At 43.0% G+C, this 14,768-nt stretch overlaps 1 protein-coding gene across 1 annotated transcript in view; it reads left to right on the top strand.

Annotated features, from left to right (window-relative positions):
* Positions 1-14,768, top strand: part of LOC142391563 (uncharacterized) — a 251,014-nt gene that overhangs the window by 219,079 nt on the left and 17,167 nt on the right. Inside the window, exons 9-11 of the mRNA XM_075477417.1 lie at positions 821-994; positions 3,006-3,179; positions 5,383-5,556. Of these exons, the coding sequence (XP_075333532.1) occupies positions 821-994; positions 3,006-3,179; positions 5,383-5,556 (522 nt within the window). The remainder of the gene's footprint in view (positions 1-820; positions 995-3,005; positions 3,180-5,382; positions 5,557-14,768) is intronic.

Raw genomic sequence — 14,768 nt, forward strand, 5'->3', positions numbered from 1 at the left:
CTTTGTTGGAAATAGAAACTCAGCAGTTCCTCTGAGGAAGAACTTGGTGGCAGTTATTTATCAATTTTATAATTAATTTGTTTAATGGATTAATTAATCATTTTATTTGCTCCCATCTTATTAGTTAAAGTAGTTATCTGGCTTAACTAACTCTAACAATAAGTCAATAAAGCTTCTCTGACTCTGGATATGTTGTTTTTATCTGATGTTTCCTCCCCAGACTCGTCAGACTCACACTGACTGCATGTGTTCAGTACGTCCTGAAGTGTAGATTTAGTTTTACTGTCTGTTTTCAACATGAGAAACTTTAACAAAGTAACCAAAATTCAGTTTGTGCTATTTAACTTACTCTTCTGTGGAAACTTTTTAAGTCTTGAGTCTGAGAAAGAGAAAAACATGTTGTCATTCATGTATTAATTTCTTGGTAGAAAGGTCCGTCAGTCCTACAGAAAGCATGTCAGTCTGCAGAGTGACAGACAAAGGCTGCAGCTACAGAGCCACAGCTGAGCTGGGCCAGATAACACTTTGGTGCTGGAGAAACAGCTGACTGTTAGTGTGAGAAGATGCTTTGCTCACATGGTATTCTTTGCTGAGCTGATCTGATCACAGGATGAGCCAATAAAAGCAGCAGATACATCTTTTAGTTTCTCCATCTACTGAGCTAAGACGGCCCATGTAGACATCTTCCATCACACTTTAATGTCTTTAACAAATAAACAGAAACAAACAGGGAAACAGAATTCTTCCACTTATCAAATATGAATGTAGTTTGATTGATTAATGGATCAAGTTATTTCCTTCCATCTCATTCCCTCCTCAGCCTGAGTGGCTGTAACCTCTCAGAGAGAAGCTGTGCAGCTCTGTCCTCAGCTCTCAGCTCCCAGTCCTCCAGCCTGACAGAACTGGGCCTGAGTAACAACAACCTGCAGGATTCAGGAGTGAAGCAGCTTTCTGATGGACTGAAGAGTCCAAACTGCAGACTGGAAACTCTCAGGTAAGGATTCATGAACTTTCCAGGTGAGAGCTGATATAATTCTGGGTTATTAGATGAAAAAGCAGCTTCCAGGTACTTTGATCAATGAAACAGGTTGATCTGTTCTGCCTTTTGATTATCTGGCTTAAATAACTGATAATGAAATATAACACACACAATTTAAAGAAAAAATACTAAAGTGGACTCTTTTACTTTAAAGGATAAGACCGGTTTTTTTGACATTGGGCCCTTGATTTCACATTATAGCATGATGTTCTACTCACCCCTGCTTGTTGTTGGTCATTTGGAGCTGTTCCGAAGATATTCGAGAGGCGTCTGGCTGCTCTCTTGAGATATTCGGCCATGAAACGGTTTCCTATGGGCAAGCTCATACAGGCACAAACTATGCTGTTTATAATTTATTAATTACTCTACATTAGCACTGATAACGTGGAGGTGCGTCGCTTACTTAAAAAAATCCGGGTTATTGTAATTTTGATTTTTTTGTCGTAAAGTGGGTGTTACTGACGTCCTCGTCGTGCTACTGCCGCAGACAGCCCACAGACCTGCTGCCTATTTATTCATTCGGCTAAAATTCAAAATTAGTAACCCGGATTTTTTTAAGTAAGCGACGCACCTCCACGTTATCAGTGCTAGTGTAGAGTAATTAATAAATTATAAACAGCATAGTTTGTGCCTGTATAAGCTTGCCCATAGGAAACCGTTTCATGGCCGAATATCTCAAGAGAGCAGCCAGACGCCTCGCGAATATCTTCGGAACAGCTCCAAATGACAAACAACAAGCAGGGGTGAGTAGAACATCATGTTATAATGTGAAATCAAGGGCCCAATGTCAAAAAACCGGTCTTATCCTTTAACTCCTTTCCATTCCTGTAGATTTGTCCTGAAACACAGATCCATCACATACCCAAAGTAAACTGAGAGCTGTTCTACAACCATGTGTAGCAGTAGCAGTAGTGTTGTGTCTGGCATTATGATGCTTTCATCCTGCAACAGTCACTGCTACCATGATAAATGGGAAGTCTGACCGTGCAGAAACATAGATTTTAAATGTCCTGCAACTACCACCAACTCTGAGGAGATGTTAGACATTTAATTTAAACTGTGTGTGGCAAACAGAGCTGATCTTTGAGAACTGGATGCCACAGCACTGACTTACATCAATTCTAGCTGTTTTTTTCCTTACATCTTGTACATAAAACCTTCTTTAAATGTAGACATACTGCACAGGAACAGTGATATTTGGTTGGTTGACTGGTTTGAGCTAAATTTGACCCTTTGTAAATTAGACAGATGTGCGGTCGAAAAACCCACGTTATCTTTTTTTGAGTTAAGGCCAAAATGTATTTCTCCACACAGTCCACTGGAATGTTGTTGTTTTTATCTGATATTTCCTCCCCAGACTCGTCAGACTCACACTGACTGCATGTGTTCAGTACGTCCTGAAGTGTAGACTTAGTTTAGCTCTCTTTTTTGTTCATTTTGAACATGAGAAACTTTAACAAAGTAACCAAAATTCAGTTTGTGCTTTTTAACTTACTCTTCTGTGGAAACTTTTTAAGTCTTGAGTCTAAGAAAGAGAAAAACATGTTGTCATTCATGTGTTAATTTCTTGGTAGAAAGGTCCGTCAGTCCTACAGAAAGCATGTCAGTCTGCAGAGTGACAGACAAAGGCTGCAGCTACAGAGCCACAGCTGAGCTGGGCCAGATAACACTTTGGTGCTGGAGAAACAGCTGACTGTTAGTGTGAGAAGATGCTTTGCTCACATGGTGTTCTTTGCTGAGCTGATCTGATCACAGGATGAGCCAATAAGAGCAGCAGATACATCTTTTAGTTTCTCCATCTGCTGAGCTAAGACGGCACATGTAGACATCTTCCATCACACTTTAATGTCTTTAACAAATAAACAGAAACAAACAGGGAAAGAGAATTCTTCCACTTATCAAATATGAATGTAGTTTGATTGATTAATAGATCAAGTTATTTCCTTCCATCTCATTCCCTCCTCAGCCTGAGTGACTGTAACCTCTCAGAGAGAAGCTGTGCAGCTCTGTCCTCAGCTCTCAGCTCCCAGTCCTCCAGCCTGACAGAACTGGGCCTGAGTAACAACAACCTGCAGGATTCAGGAGTGAAGCAGCTTTCTGATGGACTGAAGAGTCCAAACTGCAGACTGGAAACTCTCAGGTAAGGATTCATGAACTTTCCAGGTGAGAGCTGATATAATTCTGGGTTATTGCATTAAAAAGCAGCTTCCAGGTACTTTGATCAATGAAACAGGTTGATCTGTTCTGCCCTTTGATTATCTGGCTTAAATAACTCTTATAACTCTGATAATGAAATAAAACACACACAGTTTAAAGAAAAATGCTAAACTGCTCTTTTACTTTAACTCCTTTCCATTCCTGTAGATTTGTCCTAAAACACAGATCCATCACATACCCAAAGTAAACTACTTTACAGAAATATGAGCAGTTTTTTCCTTTAAAATAGTGCATAAAACCTTTAAATGTGGACACACTGCACTGGGGCAAAGGGATGATATTTGGTTGGTTATTTGGTTTGAGGTGAACCTCCTTTGTGAAGGCGACTGTGAATTAGACAGATGTGTGGAGACAAAGCCACATCATCCTTTAGTGAATCAGAAGCTGAATTTATTTCCCAAACAGACAGAATCCTTCTTCTTTTTTTTTTTTTACCCTTGTCCTGTCCAGCATTATGGCAGCAGAATTGTAATCTGAATACCGTTTGTGCCAAACACATTTGCTATGCTAAGGGAAGCTTTATGAATGTAAAGCTCCCCTTTATTCCCATCAACTCCTCATTTTTATTTATTTATTTTTGTTACAATATTTAACATGAAGTGATTATGCCGAACCGGACCGGGGGACAAAGAGAGAGGGAGAGCGAAGAAGGGAAAAAAAGGAACAGAAACATGAAGAGACAAACATAAAAAACAATGAAAAATCAGACAACCAGCTGCTCCACCTGTAAAATAAAATTGAAGACAATTCTTGCTTTTGTGGGGAATCCAGCCTTAGAAGCACCAGGAGCACCTGTAAGCAGACAAGCAGAGGACAAACACACAAACAAACAAACCAAAAACACAAGCAGCAGCAGCAATCTCATATAATACACAGGTGACCTTAAACCACAGGACAGCACAACAACTGCTTTGTGAGCATGCTACTGGGCTAATGAGTGTGTGTGTGTGTGTGTGCATGAACATGCAATACACATAGATAGTCCCACATAATAACCATGCTTAAATATCAGCAATCAGAAGCAGGCCAAGAGGGCCCCCAGACCCAGGCCACCAACAGCCCCCAAGGAGCACAGAAACCGGGAAGCCCATCATAGGGACGACCACGCATCCCCCCAGAAGACAGCAGAGGAAGCTCCCGGACAGAGCCCCCACAAGCATCGGGCAGAGGCCCCCCGGTGACCAGAGGTGGCAGCCTACCAGCCCCGCCAGGCCCCCGCCACCCAGACATGGGCCACGCACCGGAACTGGCCCCCGCGAGCCCGAGCGCCACCAAACCCCCCGGCAGAGGCCCCGCCCAACACCCAAGAGGGCCAGGCGCCCTAGAAAGCCAAGCGCAGTGGGCAAGCGCCCTGGGAGTCAAGACGTGCCCACAGGTGGGTGAGGCCACAAGCAGCGGGGAGAGGCAATACCCCCCCCCACCAGGAACAGCGCAAGCAGGCCAGAGGTCAGCAAGACTCGGACCCAGACCCAGTCACCCCATAAATCATATAAGAAAGAAAGATAAATAAATAAATACAACAAAAAAGATAATAAAAAAGGAAAATAAATAACACACTGCACTGGGGCAAAGGGATGATATTTGGTTGGTTATTTGGTTTGAGGTGAACCTCCTTTGTGAAGGCGACTGTGAATTAGACAGATGTGTGGCGACAAAGCCACATCATCCTTTAGTGAATCAGAAGCTGAATTTATTTCCCAAACAGACAGAATCCTTCTAAGTGTTACTGGAAGTAAATAAGACATGTTTGAGCTCATTGGAAAGTGTGATTTTTATAAATAGATGCCTTTAGGTGACTACAATCTGGATCTCCAAGTCCCAGCTCCTCACCAAGTCTGACTCTAATTTTTAATATGGCACAAAAAATAATATTTTACAGCTAGAAGCTCTTGAAAAACAGCTCCACACAGACAGCTGCATGTCTTCACTCTGAACTGAAGTGTGGATTTATTTTAATGTCTGTTTTGTCATGTCTGAGGATGAGAAACTCTAAAAAACTGTTTAACTTCTTTTATTCTATCATTTTTTTACTTTATTTCCACGGACAAATAAACAAAACCAAATGGGAAACAGAATTCTATAAAGGTTATTTGATTGATTAATTAATGTATTTTCTCCCTCCTCAGCCTGAGTGGCTGTGAGCTCTCAGAGAGAAGCTGTGCAGCTCTGTCCTCAGCTCTCAGCTCCCAGTCCTCCAGCCTGACAGAACTGGGCCTGAGTAACAACAACCTGCAGGATTCAGGAGTGAAGCAGCTTTCTGATGGACTGAAGAGTCCAAACTGCAGACTGGAAACTCTCAGGTAAGGACTGTATGAAAACAAACTTCTCCAAACTACACTAACACTCCAGATAATGTAGATGAGGATGAAATCACGTGTACGCTCAGCTGGGCTCAGATGGACCGAGGTGCTCTGTGGATGTTCCTTCTTGTTGTTTCTTTTAGTAAAAACAGTAAAGTGTAGGTGTATATTAATCCAGCTGAATTCCCAATAAAGCTGCTCTCATTCAAGGATTTTTCTGGGTTTTTGTCACAGTTTGAAAGTGTGACTGAAAATCAGCCCATTAAGACTACATGTCAGCTGGTGGTCACTTAAAGCATGTAATAAAATCACCATTCAAGTAACTTAAAGACAACAGGTGTACAGTGAGTTCAGCTGTACTTACATGTACCCTGAAGCCAAACTGGCAGCTGGTTCCACAGAGAGGGGCCTGATAACTGAAGGCTCTGCCTCCCATTCTGCTTTTAGAAACTCTGGGAACCACAAGTAAACCTGCAGCCTGAGAGCAAAGTGCTCTGTTGGGAACATATCCAACAATGAGATGTTCTCACTCAGGCCGCAGAGTTGCAGCGTCAGACAGACTTCAGTCAGTAACTGGATTCTGCTCCTCTGCATGTGAACAGTTATAAGGAAGGTGTTCCAGTTAATGCTCCAGTCAGGCTGTGAGCAAAGCTCAACTCAAATGTGGAGGAACTGTGCATGATACAGCCAGCAGCTGCAGAGTCATCAGAATATTTGAGGAGATGACAGGACTCTGGGGTGTGCTGGAAGTCTGAGGTGTGCAGAGTTCAGTGAAGAGTGAAATGTTGAAATATTCACAATAATCTAAAGTTTTTATTCTCAGAGGTTTTCTTTTCATCCAGATTTTTCATTCACTGCTGCCATGTTTCCTCTTTGTTTGTCACAGAAGATTGTTTATATTTTCTTCTCATTTTATCTGAAACTGTTACTGGAGCAAAATGATGAAAAGAATCTTTCTCTAAGAATGTTGTTACCATTGGATGACATCCAGCTTGAGCTTCAGAGCAGTTCTCTCAGAGTTTCTGTTGTTCTGTGTGTCTGCAGCCTGTCAGGCTGTCTGATCACAGAGGAAGGCTGTGCTTCTCTGGCTGAAGCTGTGATCTCCAACCCCTCCCATCTGAGAGAGCTGGACCTGAGCTACAACCATCCAGGAGCCTCAGGAGAGAAGCTGCTGAGGGCTGCACTGAAGGATCCACACACACTCAGGTATGGAGAGGCCTGCTGCAGCCTCACAATGTCTGATAGAGGAGGAAGAGCTGGGAACATGTTCTCTGTCCTGCACTCAGCCCTGTGCTTCCTGCTGAGTGTTCCATGAACAATCACACATGTAGGAGCCTTTTTACCTTTAACCCTAACCCATTTGTAGAGGAGGTCTGCAAGGAGAACATCTGCAGGAACAACAACGAGAAGTGTCTGTTGGTCAGAGTTGATTTAGTTTGGACAGATCTCTGCATGTTAAAGGAACAGTCTTTCATTTTCAGAAACGTCTTTTTGGTCCTCTGACCCTGATTCATTTACAAGGATGGGTCCAGGACATGTTAGCCTAGCTTAGCACAAAGATTTATAAACCCCTGTTGTTCAGGTAAAGTTTCCTTCATAAATCCTGCTGATTGGAGGTTCCTGATGGTGAAACACAGCAACAGACCCAGAAAATTCATTTAAATGAGACAGACATTTAAGCATCAATGTAGGAGCCATAAATTTATTTTGAGTTGTTTTATTTTGTATTATTCTATTTTTTGTTTGCACATGCATGACGTCAGCAGGAGGCTGTCGCCAGTGTCTGTGGGTGGCACTTTGGGTGTGTTTTTCCTTTAAATGAGCAGGTGAGCTCAGCTGTGATGGGATGAGCTTGGATCATGGCGGCTGGGTGAGCTTGGGGAAAAACTTTTTGTTGACCGTAACCGTAAACGTAAGCATAATATTAACTGCACTGTCAGAGGCATCCTTGCACAGCTCGTGAAATGCATCAAAAGGAAGTAAGTGTCTGTCTTTTACGTACAAGCTTGTGAGATGGAGCAATAAACAACACCATTTATGCAATAGATCTGCGTGACGCGTCTTCAGTAGTAAAACCTCATGTCTTAGCCGGCCGCGGCGTTTGTATTGGTTTTTAAGTTTATACGCCGCAATAATCATAAATATTTTGGTCCTGAACGCTCATTCCCTCCAAACTCTTTCATCCATGTTGTCTTCTATTGGTGCCAGCGCTCCGTGTAACATCGCACACGAGTGGCATTGCAGCATTTATCTGTTTAGTTCAATCACCTGCAAACACCTGATCAATATGAAGGTAACAGACGAACAGACAGAGGGACGTGCTGCCATCTTGGATATCAGCTTTGTGACACTCTGGCTTTGAATAGAGATCTTTGAGCAGATGAAGTTGCTGCAGCTCATCTTGTCCAGGCAGCAGATCTGATAGATGCTGAAAAACTGCTTGATCATATATATATCAGATTATCAATCAGGTTCAATAACAGAGTGGATGTTGGACTAAATGGAAGCTTGATGATGTGACTGCACTTTAGGCAAGGCAAGGCAATTTTATTTATAGAGCACAATTCATACACAATGCAATTCAAAGTGCTTTACAGCTATATAAAATCACAAGAAGGCATTAAAAAGAAATAAGAAAATAATAAAAAATTAAAATTAAAAATAGATAAAATCAGAACAATATGAAATCAGTAGTTAAAATGTGATTAAGTTTCAAGCTTTATTCAAACGCAGCTGAAAATAGGTGTGTCTTCAACCTGGACTTAAATACACTGAGTGTTTCAGCTGATCTGAGGCTTTCTGGGAGTTTGTTCCAGACATGTGGAGCATAGAAGCTGAATGCAGCTTCTCCATGTCTGGTTCTGACTCTGGGAACTGATAAAAGACCGGATCCAGATGACCTGAGGGGTCTGGGAGGTTCATACTGGGTCAGGAGGTCACTGATGCATTCTGGTCCTGGACCATTCAGAGCTTTATAGACCAGCATCAGAACTTTAAAGTCTATCCTCTGATGGACAGGCAGCCGGTGTAAAGACCTCAGAGCTGGAGTGATGTGGTCCACTTTTTTGGTCTTAGTGAGGACTCAAGCAGCAGAGTTCTGAATAAGCTGCAGTTGTCGAACTGACTTTTTAGGCAGACCTGTAAAGATGCTGTTACAGTAATCAAGCCGACTAAAGATGAATGCATGGACTAGTTTTTCCAGGTCCTGCTGACACATCAGATCCTTTAACCTCTATATATTCTTAAGGTGATAGTAGGCTGACTTTGTTACTGCCTTAATGTGTTTATCCAAATTTAGGTCTGAGTCTGAGGTCTGAGATTTCTGGCCTGGTTGGTAGTTTCTAGGTGTATGGATTGAAGTTCTTCTGTGGTGACCTGTAATCATTTCTCTTTGGCTCCAAAGACAATTACCTTAGTTTTGTTTTTGTTTAGCTGGAGAAAGTTGTGGCACATCCAGTCATTAATCTCCTCAATGCATTTACCAAGAGCCTGTACAGGGCCTCGGTCTCCTGGTGACATTGTAATATATATCTGCATGTCATCTGCATAGCTATGGTAGTTTATTTTGTTGTTTTTTATAATCTGTGCCAGTGGGAGCATGTAGATGTTAAACAGAAGAGGTCCCAGGATGGAACCTTGGGGAACTCCACATGTGATTCTTGTGTGCTCAGATGTAAAGTTACCTATTGACACAAAGTACTTCCTGTTCTCCAAGTATGTTTTGAACCAGTTTAGTACAGTTCCGGAAAGTCCTGCCCAGTTTCAGTAATATATTGTGGTCAACTGTATCAAATGCAGCACTGAGATCTAGTAAAACTAAGACTGATATTTTTCCACCGTCTGTATTCAGACATATGTCATTAAACACTTTGGTCAGAGCAGTCTCAGTGCTGTGGTTCTGTCTAATACTTGACTGGAAGGTGTCATAGCAGTTATTTTGTTTTAAAAAGTAATTAAGCTGTTGAAAACCGCTTTTTCAATGATCTTACTTGAAAATGGGAGATTTGAGATAGGCCTGTAGTTGTTCATTTGTGTCTTGTCAAGATTGTCCTTTTTCAGCAGAGGTTTGATTACAGCTGTTTTTAGTGGCTCTGGAAACACACCCGACATTAAAGACAAGTTCACCATCAGTAACAGGTCTGACTCCAAAATCTTTGAGACCCTTTTGAAAAAAGCTGTTGGCAGGATGTCTAAACAGCAAGAGGAGGAGTTCAGCTGACGTAAGATGTTCTCTTTTCCACTTTAAAGTGGAAATGAATACTGGATAAGATTTGGAAGTTCTGTGTGGTGAGCTGATGCTGCTGATCCCTCTGAAATGTGTTGCTGTCCTCACAACAGCAGGATCTGCAATGATAATGTGAGGGAACAAATCCTCAGTGTGATGATGAAGCAGCTGTTAGTGGTCAGTGTGGAAACAAGCTGTCACAGCTAAAAACCTGCCTCAAACTGTCTCTGACAGTCACTTAGCTTCATGTGCACGGAAAAGAAGTCACTTTAACATTTCCCAGCTGAGTCAGAAAAAAGAGCAACAGTGAAAACAATGTGAAGAATCTGAGGCAGGCTGCTGTGCAGAGGATGTTCCTGTCAGAAGCAGATCAGTCAGACTTTAGGGCAGATAGAAGGTTGCAGCTCTGGGTCAGATCAGGAGTTTTTACAGTGTTCTTCATATGTGAAGAGATGAAAAGGAGGAGACGGCTGAAAGAAGAAATTGTCCATCCATCCATCCATTATCTTCCGCTGGTCCGGGGATCGGGTCGCGGGGGCAGCAGCTTGAGCAAAGAGACCCAGACGTCCCTGTCCCCGGCCACTTCCTCCAGCTCTTCTGGGGGGACCCCGAGGCGTTCCCAGGCCAGCCGAGAGACATAGTCTCTCCAACGTGTCCTGGGTCTTCCCCGGGGCCTCCTCCCAGTGGGACGGGCCCGGAACACCTCACCGGGGAGGCGTCCAGGAGGCATTCTCACCAGATGCCCGAGCCACCTCATCTGACTCCTCTCGATGCGGAGGAGCAGCGGTTCTACTCCGAGCCCCTCCCGGATGACCGAGCTTCTCACCCTATCTCTAAGGGAGAGCCCAGACACCCTGCGGAGGAAACTCATTTCGGCTGCTTGTATTCGCGATCTCGTTCTTTCGGTCACTACCCACAGCTCGTGACCATAGGTGAGGGTAGGAACATAGATTGACCGGTAAATCGAGAGCTTCGCCTTCTGGCTCAGCTCCTTCTTCACCACGACGGGCCGGTGCAGAGCCCGCATCACTGCAGACGCCGCACCAATCCGTCTGTCAATCTCCTGTTCCATTCGTCCCTCACTCGTGAACAAGACCCCGAGATACTTGAACTCCTCCACTTGGGGAAGGATCTCATTCCCGACCCGAAGAGAGCATTCCACCCTTTTCCGGCTGAAATTGTGACTTCCATAAAGCAGTTTTGTACGCGTCAGTGTTGATTCTGCTCATTGTAGTTTCCAGATGCTCCACTCCAGTGGATGTGTCCAGATGTTGGACTGTTCCTTTCTCAGTGTAGAACAATGTGTGTGAGAGCCATGTAATGTCCATGTTTGATGCTGAAAGAGACGGTGCTGCTCTGACCCCCCTCCTCCTTTCAGGGTGGAGCCTGCTGGAGAACGATGGCTGACACCAGGTCTGAGGAAGTGTGAGTGTGTTCTTCATCTGATTCATGACATCCAGCCATCGTCACACTGTCCCATCACTCATTGATCAAAGTGAACAGATGATAGATAAATAACTGCAGCTGGACTGTGTTTGTTCTCTCCTTCAGATTCCTGTCAACTCACAATCGACACAAACACAGTGAACAGAGAACTAAAACTGTCTGACAACAACAGGAAGGTGACACGTGTGGAGCAGGTTCAGTCATATCCTGATCATCCAGACAGGTTTGATGACAGACCTCAGCTGCTGTGTAGAAATGTTCTGACTGGTCGCTGTTACTGGGAGGTCGAGTGGAGAGGAAACGTTTATATATCAGTGAGTTACAGAGGAATCAGGAGGAGAGGAGGAGACTGTATGTTTGGATGGAATGATCAGTCCTGGAGGCTGAGCTGCTCTGATGGAGGTTATTACTCTGTCTGTCACAATAACAGAAGAACATCCATCTCCTCCTCCTCCTCCTCCTCCTCCTCCTCCTCCTCCTCCTCCTCCTCTTCCTCCTCCTCCTCCTCCTCCTCCTCCTCCTCCTCCTCCTCCTCCTCCTCCTCCTCCTCCTCCTCCTCCTCCACCTCCTCCAACAGAGCAGCAGTGTATGTGGACCGTCCTGCTGGCACTCTGTCCTTCTACAGAGTCTCCTCTGACACACTGATCCACCTCCACACCTTCAGCATCACATTCACTGAAGAACCTCTGCATCCTGGATTTGGAGCCTGGTCACCTGGTTCCTCAGTGTCTCTGTGCTGAGTATACAGAGTGTCCTCCTGTCAGAGAGTCCCTGCTGAACAGATAGTTCAGTCTGTTCATGTCTGTCTCTTTCACTCAGAAACACCTTTTCAGATTCATGGACTCAGTCAGTTTCTGTTTGAAACTCTTCTGAATGATTCCTTGGAAACTTCTTCCTCTTCCAGTCCTTTAAAGATGGAAGCTGCCATTCTTCCAGGATGTTGTTTTTCTGTGTGTTTCCAGTCAAAGCTTCACACTGAGTATCAGCAGGTTGTGTTTCTCTGCAGCTGACTTCCACTGAGACCATTCAGCTGAAGTCAGCTGCAGTTAGTTTGCTGCACATGTGACAAACTGTGACATCAGAGAGGAATCACTGAGCTGCCATCAGCCCAGATGGATTCCAACCTGCTGACAGATGTTCACTGATTCTGCGCCAATGAGCAGAGGTCTGGTGAGCAGCCGGGGTTCATCCTGATCTTTCTCACATTCACTTCCTGTTAGATGATGAAAGGACACCTGGACTGGAGCTGATTCCTGATGGCTGAATGTTGCTGAATGTTGCTGTTGAACGCTCACAAAGAGGACTGAAAGGATCCTTTACAAACAATAATTGGACTTTAACAACATCTGCTTTGGACTGAAAGTTCCTGATGTTCAACATGAAAATCCTCCCAGTATTTCACTGTTAGTTTGTTTGGTTCATTCTGTCTTTATTTGGACTTCCTGACATTTTCACATGTTGAATTATTGATTTTTCATCTCAGAAATCTGACTTTTTGCCTCATTATTCACCACAATGTTCATTTTTTTTTAATTCTGTCTCAAAGACTTTACATGTGAAATGTGGACTTTTAATCAACATTCAGATTTTTTTGATGAAAACTTCTCTTCTATATCAAATTTGTTCTTCATATCTGAACATTTCGATTTTTAGATGGTTCTAGACTTTTTGGTGTATATATTGTTTTATCTGATTACTTTCTCTTTGTTCATTAAAATATATGCAAAATCTCAGATTTCTTTTCTCAGATTCTTTTTTAAATCGTTTCTTTTCTGAATATATTTAGCCGTCAGGTTTTTCTTTTAGAATTTTTTTGTTGTGTCTAACCGCCTCACAAAAACTGTCCAAAGAGCAGACACAGGACTCGGGGAGAATCAGAGTTGGAACAGAGTTTATTTAAAAGCGGTGGGTGTTGAAAGCCAAAGGGAGGACCCGGGTAGACGTGTAACTCTGAGAGAGGAGGGAGATGATTAGTGAGGCTCGGAATAAGGAATGTGGGAAAAAGTTGGGATGCCGTGTAACATTAAATAAAAACGGAATGCAGTAATTTGTAAATCTCATAAACTAATATTTTATTCACAGCAGAACATAGAAGATATCTCAGATGTTGAAAGTGAAGTGGGAGAAGATCGTCCAGGCTTGCTAATTTGTTAAAGCTCCCGTTTCCTCCTCTCCCAGATCCTCCAAAGTCTCCAGCAGCTGCAGCTTTACAGTCTTCTCCATCTTTACTTCCTGATAACGGCACAAGACATTTTCAAATGCGAGTCACTAACTGACAGAAACAAAGGCAGCACATGTGGAGTGCCCATCAGCTGCTGTTCAGCTTTATTAACTCAGACTTTATCTTTAACTCTGACTTCACTCCAGCTTGTTCTGTCTTTGCATGTGTGAGCAGGATGTTTTTACTTGGCCGAAATATTTGAATCAAAACTACAAAGCAGAGAACATCCTGTCTTTTTATTCTGCACAATGAACAGGAGAACTACAACATTTTTACTGAATGATGAAAAACATTCTCACTGCTGACATCAGCTTGATAGTTTTTATAGTTGAACACTTCTCTGGGCTCATAAAACTGACATTGTGCAGTTCATCCGTTCACCACCAGAGGGAGACACATCTCCATCACTGCAGAGTCCCGCTCAGTATCTGACAGAACTTCACAGCTACTGAGAGGACACTTTTAAATCAATACAATTCAAAGACATTATTTCTATATTTAAACCAAGCTTCCCACCTCCATATAAGACAGACACTCTGTCCTCATACAACAAGCAGGGACCCGTTGCACAAAAGTAGGATTTAGACATCCAGAATGAATTACTTAGCCAGGTTCAAGGAATCCAAAACATGGGCGCCCAGGCTTAGTTGGTTGCACAAAGGCCAAGCCAGGAAGAGCAGACACGGATTCATTAAGCCAGGTGAAACCGATCCCGGATAAGTGCTGCACACGGCTTGCTTAAATAGACCACACGATCGATCATAGATTCACTGATTCACCATGGCAACAGGGGCGGCGTATTTCTCCCCAGCGGAGCAAGAACTATTAATGGAAACCTATGAAGAGGTGACGGAGAAAATAAAACAAAAAGGAAATACTGCCACAGTCAAAAAACAAAGGGAGCAAGCGTGGCAAACCATTGCTGACCGCCTGAATGCGTAAGTAGTGCACAAATACACACTCACCACTCCACTGAAACTATCACAATTAGGCTACAATCCAAATAAAATGTTAATTAACATATCGTCACCTTCCTAAAATAATTGCCCAAGTCATTTTTTGGCATCAAAGGTGTGGTCCAAAAAATGCCTAAATCATTTATTTAATCTTAGTTTTTATGAAAAACAATAAGTGTTCTTATGCCAAGCATCCTTTGATACATACTTACTGACTGAAATTATTATTTTATGCTATAATTTAACTTTTGGGGGGAGTTTTTTGTGTTTCATGAAAAACCTGAAAAAATTACTTATGCGATTCTTTTAGGAAGGTGACGATATTTGAAAAGATATTTGTAGCCTACTTTGATTATGAATAAGT

Source organism: Odontesthes bonariensis, chromosome 11 (assembly GCF_027942865.1).
Source record: "Odontesthes bonariensis isolate fOdoBon6 chromosome 11, fOdoBon6.hap1, whole genome shotgun sequence".
Lineage (NCBI taxonomy): Eukaryota > Metazoa > Chordata > Actinopteri > Atheriniformes > Atherinopsidae > Odontesthes > Odontesthes bonariensis.